General features: G+C 36.5%; 1 protein-coding gene across 15 annotated transcripts in view; it reads left to right on the plus strand.

Annotated features, from left to right (window-relative positions):
* The window catches only part of ZDHHC20 (zDHHC palmitoyltransferase 20), a 78,989-nt gene extending 53,563 nt beyond the window's left edge, over positions 1–25,426 (plus strand). For 4 of the 15 annotated variants that reach the window (XM_077868409.1, XM_077868407.1, XM_077868417.1 and 1 more), the window contains 6 exons: positions 3,006–3,138; positions 7,401–7,527; positions 11,812–11,901; positions 13,358–13,473; positions 14,995–15,072; positions 16,502–17,567. In XM_077868409.1, the coding sequence (XP_077724535.1) occupies positions 3,006–3,138; positions 7,401–7,527; positions 11,812–11,901; positions 13,358–13,473; positions 14,995–15,032 (504 nt within the window). In that variant the 3' untranslated portion in view covers positions 15,033–15,072; positions 16,502–17,567. Of the gene's footprint in view, positions 1–3,005; positions 3,139–7,400; positions 7,528–11,811; positions 11,902–12,967; positions 13,013–13,357; positions 13,474–14,994; positions 15,073–16,501; positions 17,568–20,986; positions 21,085–22,493; positions 23,848–24,092 lie in introns of those variants that run through there. The other 11 variants (XR_013362952.1, XR_013362951.1, XR_013362953.1 and 8 more) reach the window with 11 other exon arrangements.
* The last annotated feature ends 758 nt before the right edge of the window (positions 25,427–26,184 follow it).

The raw sequence follows: 26,184 nt of genomic DNA on the forward strand, positions 1-26,184 counted from the left end.
ACAAAAAGGCAGCTTAATGGGATAAGATATTTGCTAATCATACATCTGATAAGGGTTTAATAGACAAGTTAGATAAAGATTGCCTACAACTCCATAGCCAAAAAAAAATTTTTTTAAATGGACAGAGGATCTGAGTAGTCATTTTTACAAAGACAGCAGGTACATGAAAAAGTACTCAATGTCACTAATCAGGGAAATGCAAACCAAAATCACGATGAGGGCAGCCCAGGTGGCTCAGCGATTTAGCGCCTACTTCAGCTCAGGGTGTGATCCTGGAGACCTGGGATCAAGTCCCACGTTGGGCTCCCAGCATGGAGCCTGCATTTCCCTCTGCTTGTGTCTCTGCCTCTCTCTCTCTCTCTCTCTCTCTCTCTCTCTCTCGCTCTCTCTCGTGCTCTCTCTCGCTCTCTCTCGTGCTCTCTCTCTCTCTCTATCTCTTGTGAATAAATAAATAAAATCTTAAAAAAAAATCACAATGAGACTTCAACTCTTACCTGTTAGAATAGCTGTTATCAAATGATGCAAAGTAACTAATGTTGGCAAGGATGTGGAGAAAAGGGAACCCATGTACTGTTGGTGTGAATGTATATTGGTTTAGCCACTAGGGAAATAGTATGAAGAGTCCTCACAAAATTAGAATTACTGTATGATCCAACAATTCTACTGGATACTTATGCAAAGGAAATGGAAACACTAACTTGAAAAGTTAGTAACCTCATGTGCTTTGCAGCTTATTTAAAATGGCCAAGTCATGGAAACAACCTAAGTGTCCATCAGCAGATGAATGGATGAAGAAAATTGTGTGTGTGTGTGTGTGTGTGTGTAATGGAATATTACTTGGCCATAAAAACATAGGAAATCCTGCCATTTTTGGCCACATGGGTGGGCCTGGAGGACATTACACTAAGTACAATAAGTCAGAGAAAGACAAATACTATTTTTGTCACTTACACGTAGAATCAAAAAAAATTTTTTTTAACTGATAACAGGTTGGTGAATGTTGGGGCAGTGGGTGGGAGATAGGAAAAGTGGGTGAAGGTGCTTAAAATGACATTAAAAAGTCCTGGGTATGTAATGCACAACATGGTGACTATAGTTAAGTGTATTTCAAGATCACTAAGATATAGTATATGTTAAAAGGTGTCATCACTAGAAAAAAATTTTGTAACTGTGGTATGGATGTTAACCAGACTTATTGTGATGATCATTTTGCAGTGTGTATGTATAGTGATTCATGTTTTACCCTGAATCTAATGTTAAATGTCAGTTATATCTCAGCTTTTAAAAAACAGTATGATCAGGGTAGATTTCAGAAGATAAGATTTGAGCGAAGACTTGAAGGAGTTAGTGGATATTCGAGAGAAGAATGTTTTTGAGGAAACATCTGGACTTTAGAGCAAAGGCCCAAAAGTAGGAGTGTCCCTACCATGTTTGTGGAACAAGGAGGCTAGTGTGGCTAGAGTAAAATGAGCAAGAATGGGACTAATGAGAAGTCCAGGCAGTGGGCCTTGGAGAGTGTTGGAAGACTGTGTCTTTCATGCTGAGTGAAACTGGATCAGAGGAGTGACATGGTCTCATTGTAATGGATTGCTCTGATTGTGGAGCTGAGATGAGACCGACGTCAAGTGACGGCACCTCTTATAAGGATTTTGCCATAGCAGTGAGTGAAGGTGGTAAGAAAGTCTCAGATATAGTTTTTAGAAAATACTAATCAGAAGTTTTTAAATAAAAACTATTTACTAAAAAAATTCTTTCCTAGATATAAATCTGTTTTAAAACAGTGGGAAAGTATATATGTAAAGTGTACCTTGAATGTACCTGAGGAGCTAAATATTCTTGTTTGTTTTCTCTTTTGTGTTTTTGGAGAAAATGTCAATGACCTTAGAGAACAACATCTTAGTGTTCCTTCAAAACAAAAGATTTATAAAACTAGCATTCAGGATAATTTTGTATAAAATTTGGTTTCTTAATACATTATCTCTATTTGTACAAGCTTTGCCGCAGGAAATCTACAGAGAGTTGTCCAAAGGTAAAATAACATTATTGCCATGCCATTCTTGTGACATTTATAGTAAACATGTATAATACTCATTTGCTTCACAAGATGGGAAGTTGAAGAATCGCTTGTTATGTTTAAAAGATACTGTGGTTACTCTGGGAGACAAGAGTACAAAATAAATGTCAGAATAATCTAATGCTAAAAACCTTCATTTTACTTGGCAAACAATGTTTAAATCAAGCAGGACCACCTGGTGTTCTAGTGGAGTCTGTGATTTGCCCACATGGCTTTATTTTAAGAACTGACACTTAAAGCCTTCCTCTTTCTCCTATTAATACATACTAATTTCTTCTAGGTTAAGATTTTGCTTCTGTTAAAATGAATATAGCCATAAGAATGGGTAACAGCAGTTATTTTAGTTCACTAGTACCTTATGGAAATGTATTTACCAAAATTACTTATTACCAAAAAACCTGTGTAAGAATTGAGTGAGGATAAAAGTAGAAATTGAACAGCTGAGGCATGGGGATATTTGCTGGGATGTTCCAAAAATAGAAATTAAAGAAGTGCATAAATACATTTATCACAATTAGTGTCTGGTTAGTAGCATGTATAATTAAAATAAGCAAATATTTTAGCATAGATAACTAGGAAAACTCATGTATATCCTGGATTTCAGGGGAAGCTTATGAATATATGCATAAAGTACAAAAGAAAGATGTTGAATTAAAAAGGGCATCTTTTTATTTCATTAAAAATAAGTACTAAATTTTTTTTAATGTTTAGGAATAACTTTTTAAATGACTTTCCACCTCTTATATGAGCAAGCTCTTTTGATAATGTCAATTTTCTGTCTTTAGAGATGTTGCTTTTGGATTTATCATCTGAATTTATATTCTTCGTATCTGGCAAGATTTTTGGTGGATTCAACAGTCTTTAGGAAGAATCACATGGTAATATATTTCAGAGGCTGACTGTTCTGACCTCTTCTTTTTTCCTTCCTCAGAATGAACTCTCTGATACTCGTGCGAAGTTCCACGTACTTTTCCTTTTCTTTGTGTCCACAATGTTCTTCATCAGCGTCCTGTCACTTTTCAGCTACCACTGCTGGCTAGTCGGGAAAAACAGAACAACAATAGGTACGTAGGATAAGAGAAATAATAATTATTTAGGAAAATGACCATAACTGGCTATGAAATCATGAGGACATACATGATGATGAAGTATAAAATAATTCTGTATTAAGGTTACCTGTAACTGAATAAGAACAGTAGGTACATAATAAATGTAGTTTCATTATTTTAAAGATTGAGGACCTGAGATTGGCATTTATACATATTTTCAGTAGTGCATTGTATATAAAAGAACTAATGGTATATATATATATTTTTTTTAAGATTTATTTATTTATTTTAGAGACAGAGAGTGAGCATGAGCCTATAGTGGGGCGGGGATGGGGGGGGAGGGCTAAAGGGAGAGGGAGAAGGAGAGAAGCAGACTCCCTGCTGAGCATGGAGCCTGGTCACAGGGCTGGCTCAATCTCAGGACCCCAAGATCACGACCTGAGCTTGAAACCAAGAGTCAGTCGCTGAACAGACTAAGCCACCCAGGAGCCTCTATAAGAATTTTAATAAATAAAAGCTATTTCCTACATTTACACAATGTCTTTTCAAAAATAAACCTATAAAAGTAGACAATTTACATGTTATGTGAAGGTTCATTCCCAAAATGCAAAAGAAAAAAATTTAAATCCTTACTTACAGCTTATCTTTGTGTGTGTGTTTTTTTAAAGAATTTGTCTATTTATTTGAAAGAGGGAGAGGACACACACACATACACAAGCAGGGGGAGGCACAGAGAGAGGGAGAGAGAACCTCAGTCTGACTCTGCACTAAGTGTGGAGCCCACCTGGCTCAGTCTCATGACCCTAAGATCATAACCTCACCTGAAATCAAGTGTCCAATGCTCAACCAACTGAGTCATCCAGGTGCCCCTACAGCTTATCTTTTAGCTAAAACATGTGTTCTTTACTTTTTTCTCCACAGTTGATTTCACACTGGCATGTTCCATGATTGAGGCTAAAGAGTAGTGTTTTTGACATGGTTAATCATCTTCATCTTTATGTCAATTGACAGTAAAACTTACATAACATATCACTAATATCAGCATTTATTTCCTTTTTTTGCTCATTTTTTCAAAGTGAAATATAGGGGAAGAATTCAGTAAGGTATTAAAATAATTGGACAAACATTTCCTAAATAAGGGTGGTGTGGTATTGCTCAAACTAAGCTATTACCCTGTAAGCAGCCACTGTGCTGGAACTGAAATATTTAGGCATTGGCTAATGTACCAAGATAAAAAATAGGGATTTGTCACATTGTTTAATAAGAAAATCAAAGACTCCTTGATATCTAAAGCCAGTATGTCTGCCAGGGGAATTAGAGGCAGGTGGGTTATAATTCAGAAAGATGACATTTGAGGGAGAGTTTTAGATATGTTTACATTTGGATTGATTTAATGTTGTGTCTTACTGAGTCATGTAAAGGTGTGATGGGCTCCAGGGTAAAGATTTCTAGTCCTTTCTTCCCCAGTTCACTCTCCATGTGGATCTCTCCTCCAGTTCATTCTATCAAGCCTTCATCCCTCTTCTGTGTAAACTTTCTCGTATCTAGTAATTAGTTATCCTCTTCACAGACTACCCTGCCATCTCCTTACCTTTAATCAGTGATGATAATAAAAAGGAAGAAATTTCACATAGAAAAGTAGATTTCTTTTCTTTTCTTTTCTTTTTAAGATTTTATTTATTTATGAGAGACACAGAGAGAGAGGCAGAGACTAGGCAGAGGGAGAAGCACTCCTCACGGGGAGCCTGACACGGGACTCGATCCCTGGTGGGGATCAGGCCCTGAGCCGAAGGCAAATGCTCAACCGCTGAGCCACCCAGGCCCTAGATTTCTTTTCAAAACTTGATAAATCTGATAACAGTGGGCCCATTTTCCTATCTGGCATCCTTCAGATGGAACTGAGTAGTAGCTGACTGCTTTGGATGGAAGCCTGAACGCTTTAATTTGCCATAGTTTCAAGCCTGCTTCATTTCCTCCCCAGCTCTATAGTTATGAGAGAGGAGGGCTTTGTGGGAAACCCATTGTTCTGTTTAAACAGTATTCTTCAATTATTTTTGCCAGTGACTACATTAAGAAAGGCATTGTTTATACTGTGACCTAGTGCATGCACACGTTTATAAAATTATATAAATAAGCAAAAATTTTACAAAACACCATTAATCTCTACTGTGTGTGATGTACTCTAATATTTTCTGTTCTAGTCCATTAAAAAAGAAATGCTTTTCACACACACACACACAAAATAGGTATGAGAAACACCTATTAAGGTGTTTTATCCCATACTTTGAAAAAACTACCCTGGCACACCATTTCCTTTACAGCTCACCTTCCACACCCCTGGCCCTTGGCTAGTTCTCCACTGCTCCTTCCAGAGTTCTGTTCTGTTCTTTGAGGTATCACCTCTACCCTTCTCTGTAACTGTCACCTACGTATCTTGAGACCATTTCCCCAATTTAAAGTCTCTGGGATGTGATCATTCCAAATAGGTAAGCCTGGTCCCTTTGATTCTCATGGCTAATTGTTCCCATAAACTAAACATTGAACCTTTTAATCTCTTAAAACTGAAGAGCCCCTAAAATTTCCAATTTGAACTTTCCATTGTCCACTCTTCATCCTTGCAGCTCTCCTTTGTTGTACTCCAGCTATATTTCCTCTTTTACACTGCTGGCATTCTCCCAAGCATTCCTTTCCCTTTTGGTCTCATTTCTCACCTTTTTGATTCTAGATCCTGTAACAGAAGACTTTACCAACTCTTGACAGCGCTCTCACACTATACCTGTCCTGGCTTTCTCCCGTAATTCAGTTGCTGAACAATGACCTGGATTAGTCTAGCTCTCCACTTTACCCACAAGTATGCTGGGGCTGTAGAAAGCTGTGGAAGGCAGTCTTACTCCCACAGTGATTGGTGCACCTACACATTTAAAGTCTCAGACCTCACTTGGGTCCTTTATTTGGCAGTCATACCACCTGTTTCTGAAAAAATTAGAAGTTCTTATTTTCTCCCCTTTATAACCTCATACAGACATTTCTCCTTTCAAACTCATCATTGTCACTCTGCCTGTAACTTCTTTTTTTTTTTTTAAAGATTTTATTTATTTATTCATAGACACAGAGAGAGAGAGGCAGAGACACAGGCAGAGGGAGAGGGAGAAGCAGGCTCCATGCAGGGAGCCCGATGCGGGACTCAATCCCGGGTCTCCAGGATCACACCCCAGGCTGCAGGCGGCGCCAAACCGCTGCGCCACCGGGGCTGCCCTGCCTGTAACTTCTAAGGACAAATTTTTTTCTGGAATCTAAGGTTAATCTTTAGAACTCTTCTAGAGGTTGTCCCATTCTTCTAGAATTTTCTTCCATAAATTTTTACTTTTCTGTATCATCAACCTCTCCCAGTTTCTCTCTCCCTAGCTTCTTATCCTTAGCTTATAAAACATGCTAAAATGCATTGTATTTTTGAATTAAAAAAAACCTTTATCTTGTGAAATGTGTACTTTTCTCTAGCCCCCACTCTCACTTAACAGCCAAACTTGAAATAATGGTTTCTGATCACCATCTGCTTCTTTATCTGTCATTTGTTGTTCAAGATCATGCTCACATACCACCATCCCCATGACACATAAAACTCTATCAAAGGGCAGTTTTGTTAGATTTTGTGGGTTTGAGGGTTCTTTGCTAAGGATTTCATCTAATTTACCTTTGGATCTCAAACACCTGGTACTATACCATTCGGCACATAGAAAGAATTTCATAAGTAATAAATGAGTGAAGTTGCAGGAGATAGCATATCTTTTTAAAAGGTGAGATACATGGGACTCCTGGGTGGCTCAGCGGTTGGGCACCTGTCTTTGGTTCAGGTCGTGATCCTGGGATCTCAGGATCTGGGATCGAGTCCCACATCAGGCTTCCTGCATTAAGCCTGCTTCTCCCTCTGCCTATGTTTCTGCCTCTGTCTCTCACTCTGTATCTTTCATGAATAAATAAATAAATCTTTAAAAAAAAAAAAAAGGTGAGATACAGTGAACACACGTAGATTTTTAGTAATATAAGAATTTTTTTCAAATTTTCATTTTATAAAGCTGATGAAATACTCAGGTGGTATTTTTTCTCAAATAAGTCTCAGAAACTTATCTTTTAATTATTACAATATCTTATTTATTTTAAATTATATTTATATAATTTTGATATCAAAGATTAAAGCAAGAAAATTGCTACTTTCCATCCTTGTATAATATTTAATTAGATTAACTTTTTTTTTATATATATATATGTACATATAACAGAATCATTCCGCTCACCCACATTTTCATATGGACCTGATGGAAATGGTTTTTCTCTTGGATGCAGTAAAAATTGGAGACAAGTCTTTGGTGATGAAAAGAAATACTGGCTACTTCCAATATTTTCAAGGTAATTTATAAAATGCAGGTCTCAGAAGTTATAGAATCTGTGGTAGTCTGTCTCTGGTTCAATGTCTTAGGACTTAGAGAACACAGTATATAGTGATATTCTTAGGAGTTTTGAGAATGAAAACTCAGAACATCTTAATTATATAAAATATTTTATTGTTTGTGTTTTTTATTTAACTCCCCAAAGAGTTTGGGTATATATTTGAATGGAAAGTAGGAAGAAAAGATGATTCATAAAAATAGCAATCACTCTTTTTCCTTGAAGATGAAAATATGTTGTTTGAAGTAGAGAATCATAAGAATTTATGTTTATTAGCTGTATCTTCAAAGATTCTGTCACAGGTTATGTATTCTGTTGTGTCTTAAAAGAAGACAACATGTCATGCAATTTTTAACTTCAAATTTAAATGAAAGTATATGCTTGAGATGATTCATAGTTTCCTTTTCTCCCAGATTCCCAGCCTTCTTAGGCCACCTATATACCAAAGTCATTACAGAAACGAAAAATAAAAAATAATTTAAAAATATTTGAAATTCAAATGATACATTTATAAATGTTGAGCTGTATTTCCTATATTTTTGTCTGAAAATAACTTTTTGCTTTCACTTTTGAAAGACATTTTTACTTGACATAATTCTAGATATTACTTCACTGTCTTCTGGGTTACATTTTTTCTGACAAGAAGTTCACAGTCATTCTTTTTTAAGTGTATGTAATGTGTCTTTGTTTTCACTGGATGCTTTTAAGACATGCTTTTTAGCACTAGTTTCATGCAGTTTGATTATGATGTGCTTTGGTATATAGTTTTCTTCATGTTTTTTTACTTGGAATTAACTGAGCTTCTTGGAATGGATTTTATAACTTTCACCAAGTTTGGAAAGTATTTTAACTATTATTTCTTTAAATACTTAAATTCTGTCATCTCCACCCTCCCCCCATTTACTGCAGGGACTCCAGTTACATGTGTATTCGAACACAGCTCCCTGATGCACTGGCCATTTTTTGTTCAGTATTTTTTCTGTTTCATTTGATAGATCCTGTTGCTGTATCTTTAAGTGCATCAGTCTCTCCTGTGTACTTTCTCATCTCCTGTAATATGAAGGTTTCCACTCTAACTAGATAGAGCACAGACTAGTATTTTTTAAGATTATTTTCTCTACACAGAGATTTCAATGTTGAGTGGTTTTGTTTTGTTTCCTCTTTCTCTTAAGCTGTTGTTCCATTAACTGCTGGCTTGCATTGTTTTTGATAAGAAATCAGCCTCTCTTTTGTCTTTATTCCACTCTTTATAAATTACTGTGTCTTTTTTTGCCCTTTGGCTACTTTTATTATTTTTTTTTATCTTTATCTCTGATTTTAAGCAGTTTGATGATGTTCTTTGGTGTGGTTTCTTTGTGTTTATCCTCTCTGGGGTTCTTTAGGCTTTTTGGATCTGTGAATTTATAATTTTTATCACATTTAAATAATTTTTATCATGTCTAACCATGCTCTCCCTCCACTGACTTTTTTGGGGCACTCTTAAATATACATATGTTAAATTGCTTGATTGTGACCCATAGGTCGTTGCCATTCTTTACTCCCCCAGGCCCCATCTTTTTTCTCTATCCGCTAAAGTCTGGATAGTCTCTATTGCTATATCTGTAAGTTCACTGATCTTTTCCTCTGTGATGTCTGCTCTGCTGTTAAGCTCATCCAGTGATTTTTTTTTTTTATTTCAGATTTTATATATATATATTGACCTGAGCCAAAGGCAGATGCTCAACCACTGAGCCACCCAGGTGTCCCTCAGATATTACATTGTTTTTTATTGTTTAGCTCTAAAAGTTCAGTTTGGTCCTTTTTCATATGTATATAAATCTTATATTTCTCTTCTTATACATACATCTTTTTCCTGTTAATTCACAGACATATTTATAATCACTATTTTAAAATATTTGCTTCAGGGATCCCTGGGTGGCGCAGCGGTTTAGCGCCTGCCTCTGGCCCAGGGCGCGATCCTGGAAACCCGGGATCGAATCCCACGTCAGGCTCCCGGTGCATGGAGCCTGCTTCTCCCTCTGCCTATGTCTCTGCCTCTCTCTCTCTCTCTCTGTGTGACTATCATGAATAATAAAAATTAAAAAAATAAATAAAATAAAATAAAATAAAATAAAATAAAATAAAATATTTGCTTCAGGATGCCTGAGGGACTCCGTAGTTGAGCATCTACCTTCAGCTCAGGGTGTGATCCCAGGGTTCTGGGATCTAGTCCCACATTGGGCTTCCCACAGGGAGCCTACTTCTCTCTACCTATGTCTCTGTCTCTGTCTCTCTCTGTCTCTGTCTCTCATGAATAAATAAATAAAATCTTTTTAAAAAATTAAGTATTTGCTTCAAGTTTTCATAGTCATTTCTAGTTCTTTTCTATTAACTATTTTTTCTTAGTTGTGGATCACATTTTCCTGCTACTTTTCATGTTAGTAATTTTTGGGTTTTTTTTTATTTTATTTATTTTTTTTTTCATGTTAGTAATTTTTGATTAGATGGATAGACATTTTGAATTCTGTATATTAAAGTTTGCTGTCTTCTTTGGCAGTTACTAGTTAGTTTGGTCCTTTTGAGGCTGTCTTAAACTTTGTTAGGCCGTGTTTAGTGTTTATTCTAGGGACGTTTAGCACTGCAGCAAAGGTGCGAGCCACCTGGAGTGTCTACAGAATCCAGATGTTCAGTAAGATTTCTCTAGTCTGGCTGGTCAGATTTAAATACCTTCTAGTGTGATAGGAGCTCTGTGAATTATTCAACATGTACTTCCCATTTGTTGTTTTCCTAGAATCATATCTGAAGCTTAGCATTCATCAAAACATTCCAGTAAAATGCAGTGCACATTGCTGTAGCCCTTTTTTTGCATATCTCCCTCTTCCTCAGCTCTGTCCAGTAGACTCAAGCCACCTCAGCCTCTTGAAACACCCATCTCTGTCACCTCAATTCAATGAGATTACCTTGTTCTACTTTTTTCCCCTAGTGGTGCTCAGGTCCTAGCAGAAAGCTGGGATTCACTTGGTTGGTTTCTCTTTTTTCAGAGACCACAGTTTCTGTGTTGCCTGTTTGGAAAACAGTTTTTGTATATACTGTTCAGTTTTCTGGTTGTTCATGACAAAATGTAACATTTACCAATTAATCCATCTTGGCTAGAAATGAAAGTCCCTTTTTACATAATTTTGGTACTTTTAAAATGTGAAATTAAGATATGTCTGTACTTTTTGTTAGATTGTAAACTTTTTTTTTTAAGATTTTATTTATTCATGAGAGACACAGAGAGAGAGAGGCAGAGACACAGGCAGAGGGAGAAGCAGGCTCCATGCAGAGAGCCCAATGTGGGACTAGATCCTGGAACCCCAGGATCACACTCTGAGCCAAAGGCAGACACAACCACTGAGCCACCCAGGCATCCCTAGATTGTAAACTTCTCGAGGGCAAAGATTTTCTTCTGTTTTGTTCACTGTTATATCCCTAGTCCTGATAATATTACCCAGGGCGTCATGGGCATTTAATAAATATTTGTCAAATGAATAAATATTTGGAACTTAACATCTTGAATTTCAGTTTGAGCCTTTATGATGTCTTAAATTATTCTGATGAGCAGGTCAGTTACCCAGATATTTGATTACCTATGTTTGAGGTATCATAATCTTAATAGGCATCATAATATTAATAAGCATTATAATCTTAATTACCCAAATATTTAAATAGCCAGCTTCCCAGATATTTGAATACCTATGTTTGAGGTATCATAATCTCTATCATAATCATAATCTATTATAGACATATATTTTTTTAAGATTTTTATTTATTCATTTGAGAGAGAGAAAAGAGAGAGTAAGCAAGAGAGAGCTCAAGCAGAGGGAATGGCAGAGGGAAGGAGAAGCAGGCTCCTCACTGAGCAGGGAGCCAGATGTGGGAATGCGTCCAAGGACCCTGGGATCATGACCAAAACCAAAGGCAGATGTTTAACTGACTGAGCCACCAGGCACCCCAGGCATTATAATCTTTATAGTCTTAATTGATATTGTTGATTTAATATTGATTGGCTATTGTTTTAAAATATACATAAATTATGAGACGAAGGCTTATTTCTTCAATGAGGCTACTAACTCTCTAAATTAGAAAGTTTTAAGAATTATTTTCTGAAATGACAAGTTATGATAATTTCTTTATACTATGCTTTTGTAGAATGGTTGTTAGATTTGACCACCTTAATTTAAGTTAATACAATTTAAATTATTACTGATATTTTTCATTATGCAGCTTGGGTGATGGTTGCAGTTTTCCAACTCGCCTTGTGGGGATGGATCCAGAACAAGCTTCTGTTACAAATCAAAATGAATATGCCAGAAGGTGTGCTTCTGTCATTAAGTTTTTCATTATTCGTTATAAAGCAAACTGTGTGTGTGTGTGCGTGTCATACATATGTATCTGATAAATACAAGTAATAATTTGTAAGTCAACATAGATAGGGAAAGAGAAATTCTATGTAATTTTTTTTAACTGAGACCTAATGTGTATGTACTTAATATGTTTAGGATAACCATACTTTTTATCATCCAAACCAGAACACTGAAGAGTAAGAAAGAGAATGCTTACTATTAATAGTTGAACCAGGACAATCACATATACCTGGAAATGTCTGGGCAAACCAGGAAACATGGCTACCCTAACTCTGCTACATCTTTCTAGAAAACAAAACGTTCTTTCAAGATTTGATCCTTGGTTTATATCAGCTACATTTTTTTCAAAGAACTTAGTCATAGTATCCACTATTATATTTTGATAAACAGATTTAAACTTCAATGTAGAGATAATATTAATGAGGATTTCAGAAATACAAATGTAAAAATCCCTCTTAGAAGATTTTTCTTTAAAAAAAAAGATTTTTTCTTTTTAGCATTTGTGTGGCAAGCAAACTGATTCATAAATTCAAAGAAATAGTTCATTTTAAATGAAATATTAAACAAGATAGAGATATTTCTGTCAAAGTAAAATAGTTGAAATTTTTATAGGACAGAAATAAATTGTGGGGAAGGAGGGATTATAAATTCCAAGCCAGCCTATTAATTTTTTTGTCCTGTCATATATAATTATGTGCTTACAATATAGACCTTCAAACCTCCAGTCTTAGGACCTTAGAACTCTAACATTTATTGTGAGTCCAAACAAGTCCCTAAAACTGTGTGAGACTGAGCTTCCACCTCTATAAAATGAGGATAACCATATGTACCTCCAGGGGTTATTGTGAAGGTTCACATCATATGTATAAAGCACCTAGCATAGTGTCTGGCCCATAGTAAGTACATAAGAACTACTAGTTCCCTTTTCCTTCTGTTCCTCCATTCCCTCCCTCCCTGGATCTCTTAGCAAGAAAAGTAAGTCTACGCTAAATCACTAAATCATTTTTTCCCCTTAGATCTAAACTGCAGAGGTAGAAAGCAGAAAACTTGGGAAATGACAGGTAATTTTTTTGTCCTGGCCACAGACATAGATCCTCACCTTGTGCTACTACCTTATGGCTTTTGATTAACACATTTTAAAAGTTTCACACCAGCCTCTGAAGCTTTTTCCTTTTGCCTAATTGTTTTCATTGGCACTGTTGGAATATAGATTTTGGGTCTAAGAGCCATTCAGTTGGGGGCCGGGGGTATATTTTTCTTTTGAAGATAGGGTTTTTTTAGAGTGCTGAGATCTCATGAGTTGCCCTCACATATTTAGGAGAAGGAATACTAATTTGCTGCTTATTAATAAAGTGTCCTTAATTGAGCATTAAACTATTTACTAAATTACCTCTTCCTCTTTTCAGTATTGGCTCAAATCAACCCTTTCCCATCAAACCGCTTAGTGAATCAAAAAACCGATTATTGGACAGTGAATCTCAGTGGATAGAGAATGGATCTGAAGAAAGCACTGTCAGATCAGGTAATACTTGTCATTCAAAAACAGTGCTTTTCCTGGTTAAAATGAAGATCAAACCAATTTAACAACTGTGGAGAAATTAAAACAACATGGTATTTTATACTAAGCTATGTGAGACTTTTTAATAAAATATCTTACAAATGGGGCATCAGTGTTTATTGGTAGCTTTTATAGAGAAAAGTTTTGAGTAAGTGTAGTGGCTACTGCTGTGTTTTGTTCTGTTTACGGGTGGGATTTTCTTTTGTTACCCAGGCGCATATTTCTTTACCTCCAGTGTAGAACGTTCTTTTGGCCTTCACTATTCTGAATAACATTTAAACAAGGTTATTTTCTTAGGGTCTTAACTTTGCTTATTTGAAAATAATTTTTGAAACGCTTTGTAGTCAAAAATAAATAAGAATTAAAAATTTTAAAAAATAAGAAATGCATTGTAGTCATTGCTGCCTTAGTATAAAAAGAATAAACTGAATATATTTTAACCTTTTCTTGATAACTCAATCATTTCCTGAATTATAGATGCATCATAGAACAGTTGGTAAGACAGAAGTGGTTTTTCAAACCAGATTGGGTTTTTATTTTATTTTTATTTTTTATTTATTTTTTAAAAATATTTTATTTATTCATGAGAGACACAGAGAGAGAGAGAGAGAGAGAGAGGCAGAGACACAGGCAGAGGGAGAAGCAGGCTCCAGGGGGCAGCCCCGGTGGTGCAGCGGTTTAGCGCCGCCTACAGCCCAGGGCGTGATCCTGGAGACCCTGGATCGAGTCCCACGTCAGGCTCTCTGTATGATGCCTGCTTCTCCCTCTGCCTGTGTCTCTGCCTCTCTTTCTCTGTCTCTATGAATAAATAAATAAAATATTTAAAAAAAAAAAAAAGGAAGAAGAAGCAGGCTCCAGGCAGGGAGCCCGATGTGGGACTAGATCCCGAGTCTCCAGGATCATGCCCTGGGCTGCAGGCAGGCACTAAACCGCTGAGCCACCCAGGCTGCCCCAGATTGGGTTTTTAACAAAGCTTGGCCACTTAATAGGCATTACAATCTAAAATATATGTGTGGCGTTTTTCATCAGCACTAATAATAACATTGTCATCATCTTGCACTGTGGGAAAATGGTTTGGAGGAAATACCCTAAAACTTGAAAACTATCAGAATTTCTGATTCTTTTTTCTTTTTGGCTTTTAGCAGCACTTAAGTTATTCTCTTGAATTAGTATCATTAGAATCTTCATTAGGACCATTAGACCCCATATAGGTCAAGGGAAAAATTTCTTTCATGGGCTTTGTAATTATTGCTGAACATCTTTAAAAGCCAATGGACATTTTTACAAATATAAGCGTAAAACCAGATTTTTAGCTCTTAGTGCTGATTGACTTCTGGGTTCTCAAAGAGGATAAATGGTTGACACCGTAAGTCTATTTAATGCTTACATAAGAGTTGCTTTTACTGTAATCATCAATTTTACCATTTAGCCGGAAACATAATACTTCTTTTTTTTGTCCTGTCATATATAATTATGTGCTTACAGGGACAAATAACCATGTTACAGTGGCAATAGAAAATTGAGTACCACTTGTTCATAACTAATCATTTGAATAAGAGAAAGGTAAGACAGTATAAAGGTAATTTCCTTGAACAAATGCAGTCATTTGCATGTTTGTACTCTCCAACAATTTGCAAGTCAATTTTTTTTAACTCTTTTAATTATATCAGCAAAATTAGGTAGGTCAAAAGAGATAGGTAGTTCAGAAGCGATTGGATGGTAACAGCTGCTTAAATCCCATTTTTCTTACCATTCCTAGTGCAATCTTTGTAAATATGTATGGTTAGATTAATTAAGAAACTAAAAACTGGTGTGGATTGATATGTGAACAACTAATCTTTTCAGTAAACAGTGTCTTGCTAGCTGTTTAAGAAAGAATGACTAATTAGGCTGCAAAAAAGACTGAATAAATTCACTGATGTGACTTAGTTGGAAAAGACAGAACAAAAGAGCAGTTTACCGTAGCCAACCACACTGATCAGCTGCTATCTGGCTAGCTCTGAGATAATAGCCAGAGGAAATTAATTTAAATAGCAATCAAGGACATTCCAGACAGATTAAACATAAACGTAGTACCAGCAGTGAGAGTAATGTAACTAAGTTGAACTGTGGAGATGAAGTGAACTCTTGTCTCTCCTGATGCTTTAGAACAAAAACTGCTAAGGAGCTAGCTCCGTGACTCAGCAACATATTAGGCAGCTATGAGATTATTTTGAAGTCTTCCTAATAATATATATTGCTTATCTTTTGTTACATAACAAATTACCACAAACTTAGCAATTCAAGACAACATCCCTTTATTATCTCAGTTTCTCTGTGTCAGGAATTCATTTTTTTCAGAGTTCTCTGGCATCTCAATTAGGGGAACGTCTGCTTCCTTGCTCAGCATTTTTCATTAGCATTCAGTTCCGTGTAAAGAACCCAAAGCCTGTGTCGGAAGCCAGAGCCTAAGTCCTAGACAGGATCAGAACAGAGGCTCTCAGTCGGGGTTGTGTGAGGCTGGACTCCGAAGATGATTGGTGATTGTATCATGTGATCATGTCAACCAGAACTGTGGTTGTGGGATAGCCCCACTTCTAGGATTCTTAACGTGGGTGGAATAATGTGTAATGCTATGCTTGTTGAAAGCCCTCAACAACCTATAAATAATGTTGCTGTGGGTAATTCCCCATATCCTGTCGCAGTCTTAGGAAGGAGTAGGCAAGATGTCTCCTTAGATTACATCCAAGTTAACAGTTAAAGGAGAACTGTAAGAATCTACATCTTTTCAAATGCTCTCTTGATTGCTTCAGAGGAAGAAAGTCAGCAATGTCACTTATTTACTGTTTATAAAAAATCTTTGTTATTACAATATTAGTACTATTAAAATATTTATTTCCTATCTTATTTTAGCAGCTTTATACCTTTGCCCACAAAACCATTTAATAAATCTTGTTCTTCGAAATATAAAATCAAGTTTTAACCAATAACTAAATTGTTTCTGGTTTTGTAGGTGTATAAAAACGTATTATGGACTGATATTTTCAGTTTTATTTGGAAGAAAATGATCAGTGGAATGAAATAATTGAAATATGACAGAAGATATATTTTTTAAAGAAGGAAGCCTTTGTGCAGATCGCCAGATCCACAGGAGCACTACTCCAGAGCAGGAAGATGCCTTAATCCTAAATATACCCATTTGTGCTACATCAACTTACTGCTACAAAAGCGACTTCATTTTACTTTGGAAATAACACTTTTGCTATTATGAGATGCTACAGTATGAGCTATCAAGTCACATGTTAACATGGCATATGTATTTTTTTGACATTAGAGTTGTTTCTTAGTATCCATATAAATTTTCACTCCAGAAACAAGCTGAAAAGTTGTCTTATGTGAAGTACATGTAGGGCGGTATGGTGGCTGAAGGTGAATAATAATATCCATCTACTTTTGCTTGTACTGTATAAGGAAAAGGAAATAACTTTTTTTTAATTGGGTGTTTGCTAACTTATAATTACTGTTTTATACTTTTCAACATTTATAATAAAGTTTTTTATTAACTATAAAATAACACTCAGAAAGATTCAGATATCTAAATATAATTATTTAAAGCATGGAGAACATTTGTATAATTCATTGATGGCTTAGTTCTAAGCATTAATACAACCATGTGATGTAGTGTTGTGCCCAAGGCTTAAAGGAAACTTGGCAGTATAGGAAATATTTTTGGTTCCCTCTACTTTTAAATTACTTTTTTGTTGAACTTTCATGGGTATTTTTATGGGCAGGGAGACAAAATAGAAATATTGGACACAGTAAGAATAGTGGCAGTGGCTAGAAGAAAAGTAAAGAGGAATATAGGCAGGTATTGTAAGCTGTTACAAATTATTTCTAGGGGTGCCTGGGTGCCTCAGCGGTTGGGCGTCTGCTTTCAGCTCAGGGCGTGATCCTGGAGTACCAGGATTGAGTCCTACATCAGGCTCCCTGCATGGAGCCTGCTTCTCCCTCTGCCTCTGTCTCTGCCTCTCTCTCTCTCTGTCTCTCATGAATAAATAAATAAAGTCTTAAAAAAATTATTTCTAGTCCTAAGGTATTTAGAATGCCACATCCTTTGTTTTTCAAATGTCAGTTTAGGTGATTACTGGCAATTACTTTGAAATGTTTTACAGCATTCCTTTAACAGCTTAAACAGTGACTTAAAAGGCAATTTGAACAAGAGTAAAACTGCCTAGTGTAATTTCTTCTTTCTGGAAAGAAATTCTAACTGAAGTATCCAGTCTCTGAGCAGTGGATTCCACTCTTACTTGCAGAATTTTAAATCCGACTTCCTAAATAGCAGCCCCTGTCTGCCTGGTGGACCTGCATCTCCCTTTTCCTCTTGAAATGCAATCTAAGCAACAGAAATTGTAGCATTAATTCTGAGGGAAAATACTGTATCCTGTAAAGGAGAAACAAGGTAGAAATATTATTCCTTACTTACCCTGTCTAGTCAAATATACACACAGAGATCAAAATAATTGATTGCTTCCTGTATTGGGTGGAGAGAAATCTTAACCCGCATCTGTAAATATCAGATGATATTTATGATATTATGATATCTCATGATAGAGATGCATGAGTTGGACTGGATGACCTCTCACATTCTTTGATTCCTGATTTTGCAAAAGTAACCTTACATTTCATTCATCAAACAAATATTCTGTGTGCCAAACATATGCTAGGGATAGCTCTGTCATTTCCTAATGTAGCATAAATTTTATAGTCAACTATTCCAGATACTCACCTTAGAGGATTTGTCTAATTATGTTGGCTATACTAATATTAGATTTTAAAAGGATGTAATGTTTTTTTCCCTTGAACCAAAGGAATGAGTTAGCTTTGAAAATACAGTTTGGAATACTATTATAATGATTCTTGTACCTTTATTTCAACTTTGTTGTCCTAATAATCTTGACTCTAGAAAACTTCTAAGTATGAGAGCTAAGCGATAACAAAACATCACTTCATTTTGGCATTTTGTGTATTATAAGGAAATTGTGAATGTTTAAAACTACTTAACTACTTTCAGAATTGTTCTGGTACTTTTTGTGAGTATTTCTACATTTAGATCAAAGGATTTGCATGCACCTGATTAACAGTTGAGAAAACAAGAATTTCCCCTTTAACCTATCCAGGCACTTTTGTGGTGGTATATCTTTCTCTTTTAGGTTGTATTTCACATCATCTTTAATAGCATAGCAAACACCTTTCCAGAAATTTTCACTTAAAGCTTCTTGCTTTAGTTACCTTTGCTTTAGTTTATGGCCAACATTTTCCCAAATGCTAAATATTTGGCTGTTTTTTTCATACATATTAATGGTTGTTCAGCAAGGGCCTACACGCAGTATGGGAGTCAGGACAAGGCTGCCTCTTTGGTATTTCAACTGGTATTGACTAGTTCTGTCACCTCTTTGCAAGAGAAAAGGTCAAATGAAGGCCTTCAAAATGTACTAGTACATCTTTGGTCCATCAAATGCTTTGAATAGTTGTGGTGTGATATGTAAGGAAAATAAAGTTGAATTTCAGGTCTTGCCATTGCCATTAAAGACAAATTCCACAAAGTCGTGGTTTTACCTGGGTCCAGATTTACTTGAATATTCAGTACCTGAGGCATCTGACCAGTGTAACTATGCCAAACCAAAGAGCAGCTGCAGTACAATAGTTATTAAACACGAACACGTTTACAGAGTTTAGTTCCATCTTTACGTGTGGATGATTTTTTAAAACCTTTTTACATATTGAATGGTTTTGATCCAATGTGTCATAAGTGAATTTAACTGTGTAAGGTTACGTTAAATCAAATATGCAATGTTTACTTGAATTTTATTTCTTTTAGAAAGATTCTGACTATGTTTACAGGATTGTTCAAATTAAAGATTATCAGACACATGAGATGTCCATTCAATAATCTTTAAAGCAAATGTATATTAAGGGCTTAGTGTTAGGATCTGTATATTTGGGGCACTGAATAGACAGTGACTTACAAATATGTTTTGCTTACATTTTGTTCTAGGACTAGCACTGCTATCAATGGAAACTATTTTTAAAATAATCTGTTACTAAGAAATTAATCATATTTTTGCATTTCAGCCAAAATAAAGATCATATCTAATAATTTGTAAGATATAATATGTAAGCCTGAAATCCATGTGTGTTTCATATGATCTGAACTGTATTTTCCAATCTAAATTAAAAATGCAATATAGATTCAGAAAGGTCCATATTTTTCTAATGACATCATTTTATATTTTGTTGGGTTGCATAAAGAAGCAAGGAATTGTATTTGTATTAAAAGATTAAGAAAGCTATTAGTCAAGTTTATTATATTTGTACATGATTGCAGATGAGGCTATACCCATTTCAAAGAAAAGATGGACACTATTTTCAAGTAATCTTTAATATGTTTTTATAGACACGAATTTGAAATACAGTTTACTTTGGTTGTCTTTACTTATCAAGTACTGTAAGTCTTGTATTTGTTTCTCATAAGTGTAATCTTGGACCATGACTTCATGTTAAGTCTTTGCTTTGTCTTTTGGATGGCCTAACCTACATTAACATGAAGGCTGAACATTTTTAAACTTTTTTTTCAAAAGTCATAATAATGATTTACTTTATTAATAAACAAAATAAAGTCCTGAAAGAGCATTTTGGTGATGGTGGTGGTGTTGTTATAAAGTGGTATTTACCAAATGAGATAATAACTATTATTTTGGTCATCCTGAAAATTTGGTAAAATAGTGTTTAGAGAATTAGCTAATAATTTGGGATAATGACATCTAAGACAGGTGCTATTTGAGTGCAGCGGTATTTAATTTACGTAGGCCAGAGGTATAGATTGCTTTATTCAAAGGTTTTAAATTTGCTTTTACTGAACATAAGTTGATTTTCAATTCAAAAGTCACTTTAAGGTTGTATGAACCTTTGAAACACTGTAAGAGTTGTTGGACTATGGCTCTCAAAATGCTGAATGTTTTATTTTGTGCAGAATTCTTTTCAACATTTGTGTTCTAATTGCCTTCTGAATCAACAAAGTTTTGATATATTTGAGGCTGCTCAATGAAACAGGAAGGCTATGAGAGCTATGATTCCCAGTTTTTAGACTAGCAAAATTTCAGAACCTTCACAGGAACCAGTAGGGGCCAGTAGAGATAAAGCAACCTTTATGTTTGTTTTTTGGAGGATAGAGGGTAAAGTACTGTGTTTGGGGTAGGAAGGAGGACAGACTACTACATCACACTGGCTTTACTTTTCTCACTTCTTAATAAGCTAACTTTTTAGAACCATTCTGGAAAAGTTGAGCGATGTTGGCCTCTTTTACCTATTTTATGCTCATGCACCCCAGAATCTAGAGACATGAGAATTAACATTTAGTTTTTCCTGAGTAACAGGTTTTTATGGATATTTTAACCATCCTATGAAGTTAACTTCATTTTCTTTAACCTCTCTATACCAGTGCCTTCCATCTGATAAAGAGGATTTAAGTGCTGTTTCCACTCCTTAATTTACCACCTATTCTTCAAGCAAGAATGTCACCTCTCAGTCCATTCTCCAGTAAGTTAATTCTTTTCATGTAGGATTTTCAATCCAGTAGCATGCTTTCTTCACACTTCCCCATGACCTCCAAACCAAGTTAGTTCTCTGTGTTGCCCAAAGTACCATACATTGTTCTATTACTAATTTAATTTAGCCATATATTGGTCATATGTACTTTCAGGTCAACTCACTAGGTTATAAATTTTTGAGGATTTTTTTTTGTACTAACTATCCATAAAATGAATATTGAAGTTCAAAAAAGAATTGTAAGGAATTTCATGTTCATTAATCTGTGCTGTCCCAAGTTCTCAAAGAAAAGTGAGCATGACAGCCTATAAAATTATCTCAAATTTGAAAAATATTTGTTAAAAAATCATTCACACATTTTGTTGAGAATATAAATTTACAGTGCAGCATCATTGGAGAGCAGTTTGGCAGTATCAAGTCTTCAAATGCCTGTATTCTCTGACCTATCAGTTCTACTTTGGGGAATTTTATGGATTTACTTCTGCATTATGAACAGTACCTAAGGATATTAGTTGCAGAGCTGTTTGAAACGACAAAAGACTGCAAACAGCATGTCCCACTGCCATCTATGGTGACAGACACGAGAGTATCTGAAAGGATACACAATGAACTATTACTCGGGTTGCCTCCAGAGGAAATGAGGCATCAGCCATAGATTACATCTCACTCTCTGCCCTTTCATACTATTTTATTTTTGTATTATATGTGGATGATACTTTTAAAAAAGTAAAATGGGTTAGACATTCTATAGATCAGTGAGGGAGAAATAGGTTGTTTGATATATAATGCTGGACCAACATGCTAGCCATCTGGGGAAAAATGAAGTTGCTCTATCCTTCACATCTTAGAACAATTCCACTTGGTCCATGAACTTGATTAGACATTAGAAAATGAAAACAAATACTGCAGAAAAAACATGGGTAACATTTTATAATGGGCTAGGATAGGTATTTCTAAGTGGACACAACACTGGTAGTGATGAAGGAAAACAGATATGAGTACATGGGAACCTAAGAGGAAGACTAGCACTGATAGGAAAAAATGGAACTAGAACAAATTCATAAAAGAAATAAGGATCAATAATAGCATCTAGAAAGATGCTTGGCTTCCTTAAAGAAACACCAGTGAGATTATTTTTGCCTCAGATACTCAATAGCCAGTGTTGCTGAGGTTATGGGCAAAGTAGCATTTTGGTGGGAATATAAAATGGCATAATTTCACTAAAAAAGTAATTTGGCAATCTGTGTCTAAGTTTCACTGTGCATAATCTTGGTACTGGCCACTGTACTCTTTGAGATACACCCATAAGGTTGATTGCTTGAGAAAGCAGTAAGGACATAAGGAAAAGCAGTACATGTTCATTTATAGGGAGGCAGCTAAATTATGTTACTCTTTTCCAGAGACTGCAATGAAGCCATTTACGGAAGGTCTTGTATAGCCATATACATAAAAACAAGTATCTCCATGGGGAAGATCTCGAAGACATTAAATGAAATGATCAACTTGCAGAGCTCTATATATATAGTCCGATCCCACCTAGAGCTTCCAGAGTGCCTTTGAGTACTGTGCCTCTGTGCTCAAACTCAGCCTATTCGTTTAGCACCTGCTCCTGAGGATGGGTGAGTGCTGGGACCAGAGGGAGTGCAGAGCCACAGGCCTCCCTGCCCTCCAGGGCTGACTTGGGTGGAGTGGCAGCTGCCCCTCGCCTTCTGGCTGCTGGGGGAATATGCTCACCAGGACCTCTGCACTGAGATGGGAAGGAACGCTCCCATCCTGAACCGGCCAGGGCCCAGGCAGGCAGAGCCAGAGCCCAAGACATCAGCGGGCCTCTGGGCATTCTCGGTACAGACAATGAAATGCCAGCTTATGATGTGCCTTGTGGCCGCCCGGAAGTGACGACCATCTGTTTGGAAGATTTCCCAACTATCACCCCGTGCACAGCGTGTGCACGAGCTGCTGTAAACCTTGCTCTCAGCCTTTTAAAATAAAACTTGAAGCCCATGTTTACATGTTTACATGTTTATGACATGTAGCCTTTGTAGATGAAGAGAAGCTGTCCACATCTGCTAAAAGTACAGTTAGAGAAATAACTTGTGATCTTTTTGTTTAAATTCACTCAAGAAGCACATCATCTGGAAATGACCTTTGGAAATGCAATCTCTACGTCCGGTTTTAGATTCAGGTCCTTATCTGTGTCCAGAGTTGGAAGACAGAAGCGGGGAAGGGCTTCCATAGGATGTCTGTGTTAGAGCCATTTTCAGTATGTGACCTATCAGCACTCCCAGATATAGTGTGTATAGTGATTAAACTTCAGTCCTTAGTTAAAGTATGTAGCTTTTCTAGATGTTTAGATGTGCTCATTGTACTTAACAGTAGATAGAGGGTTGATATTTCTTTTTTTTTTTTTAAGGGTTGATATTTCACTATTCTTAGACTGTCTAATAGAAACATTGAACCACTTTGAAAAATAACTTATACTTTTGACTAAGTAAATGGAGGACAGTGAGAAGGGAATCATGCTGTAATGCTGTATATGTGGTGAATATACTAGAAAAAGGTGTGCTCTAATTCATAATTTCATATGACATGATTGATAAATACACAGAGTGAACGTTGTAGATCCGTATTTTAACACCTGTCTTTCTAGACACTTATAGTAAAATAATGTGTTTTTTATACTTCTTTTTTGGTTGTTAAATTCAAAACCAAATACACTGTGATGGAATTTATATTAAAGAAAAAAAAAGGACTGTCCTCCAGAACTGATGTTTTAATCCATCTCTTTGAGCTGCATCACATTTATGAACTCTACTGGAAAAGTCACAAAAGAATGTCTGAAAGGAAAGATCCTATGACATCTGTTCATTTTTAGAAAATACTACAAATTATACTTAGTTCTATATGTGTGGGGTTTTTGGGCTTTTGGGGGTTTTGTTTTGCTTGGGGTTGTTAAGCGATCCTTTATTGAAATGCTTTTTTTTTTTTTTTTTTTTTTCCAGTTCTTAACTAGCTTGGCATCACACTGCTCCACCATTGACATCAGCTATGATGTGGTGAGGGTGGTGGCCGTCAACATTGCAGCCCACAGATGGATCAGGCGCCAAGGATCTCCTTAATGGTTCCAGAGTGCTCTCTGCCTAAAGAATGGTGCCACATCTGTCAGCACTGTTGACAGTCTCTTCAAAAGTGACATTTCCACTGTGCTTAATGCTTTTCTGCTACTTTCTGTCTCTTGGTGGTTCTTTGAGGACTTTGATAATCAGGGCAGAAGCAGAAGGGACCACTTCAGTCTGGGCCTGTCCCTTCTGAATGGTTCATTTCACAGTCATCTTCAGACCCTTCCAGTCACCAGTTGCCTTGATGATGTCATTACTAACCCTTTCTGGAGACCGACTGGAGGGCCCATCTTAGGAGGCAGGGCAGACATGGCACCAGCTTCCCCACAAATGCACCTCCGCTATGCGAGTTCCATCTCACTGGGCTCTAACCTAGGTGGCATAGTGGAGGCGGCTGGTGCCAGATGAACCCAAATTCAGGACGACTGAAGAGACTTGGCACCTTGGCTTCCTCAGAGCCAAAAGCCAAAAGGTCTATATGTGTGTTTTCTTTAACTTTTGTAGTGAATGAAATTTTCTTGTTTTGAAACACCCTAGGTTTTTAGATGTCTTAGGGTGATGACCCATGATATAGAGCTAGTGAAATAACATTTTATAAATACCTTCCTGTTTAATTTTATGTAAAATTGGAGAAATATTTTATAGGTGGAATTGTCAAACCACCTTTGAGAAGTACACATTTGGTGCTTGTTCATTGGTTTGTGAGATAAAAGGAAGTATACGGTTAAGGTTCTAGAAATGTGTTTGTATGTAGGCTATAGCTGCAGGTTGATCCATATCAATCAGCATTTTATATGGCTATACTTTATAAATACATTGTTGAACAAATGGAGGGGCGCCTGAGTGGCTCAATTGGTGAAGCGTCTCCCTTCGGCTCAGATCATGATCTCCGGGCCCTGGGATGGAGCCCCTCTTTGGGCTTCGCCCTCAGCTGGGAGTCTGCTTCTCCCTCTGCCTCTGCCACTCCTCCCTGTTCATGAGCTTTTTCTCTCTCTGTCAAATAAATAAAATCTTTTTTTTTTAAGATTTTATTTATTTATTCATGATAGAGAGAGAGAAGCAGAGACACAGGCAGAGGGAGAAGCGGGCTCCATGCACCGGGAGCCCGACGTGGGATTCGATCCCGGGTCTTCAGGATCGTGCCCTGGGCCAAAGACAGGCGCTAAACCGCTGTGCCACCCAAGGATCCCAAATAAATAAAATCTTTTAAAAAATTATATATTCTTTGCTTTATTGCTTAATGTCTTATTTTACACTGATTTTTAAAAGAGAAAGGACTCTTCTAACTGAAACATTTACAAAGGCCTGATGCTCTTTCCTGCTTCTAAGATGAAATATCTTTTTCACCTACCAAAGACTGGACTACCTCTCTTTATTAACTGAGTTGGTGATGTTCACTCATAACTGATAAAAATACTACTGCTAAAAAAAAATTAAAAAAAATACTACTGCTTTCAGACTTTGCTGTATATGTGACATATACAATAGAAGAGGATATGCTCTAATTTCATATGACAGAGGGTTGTTAATACTTTTGTATACTTTTTTGGTTACATTCACAAGAAAGACTTTATAAGAAAGACAGGACATTATTCATGACAAACAAAAAAGTGAAGTATAAAACCATGTGCATGATCCTCAGTCTGTAAAAAGTGTATATGCCTGGATACTGTGCTCTGACATTGTGGTTATAAGTGAATTTGGGGACCTCTGGGTGGTTCAGCCAGTTGAGCATCTGACTATCAGTTTCAGCTCAGGTCACTATCTCATGGTGGGATGGAGCCCTGCATCGGGCTCAGTGCTCAGCAAGGAGTCTACTGAAACATTCTCTCTCCCTTTGCCCCTCCCTCTTGCTCACCTGCTTTCCATATCTGTCTAAAATAAATCTTTTAGGGCATCCCGGGTGGCTCAGCGGTTTAGTGCTGCCTTCGGTCCAGGGCATGATCCTGGGAACCCAGGATTGAGTCCCACATCG

The sequence above is a fragment of the Canis aureus genome, chromosome 24 (genome assembly GCF_053574225.1).
Source record: "Canis aureus isolate CA01 chromosome 24, VMU_Caureus_v.1.0, whole genome shotgun sequence".
Lineage (NCBI taxonomy): Eukaryota > Metazoa > Chordata > Mammalia > Carnivora > Canidae > Canis > Canis aureus.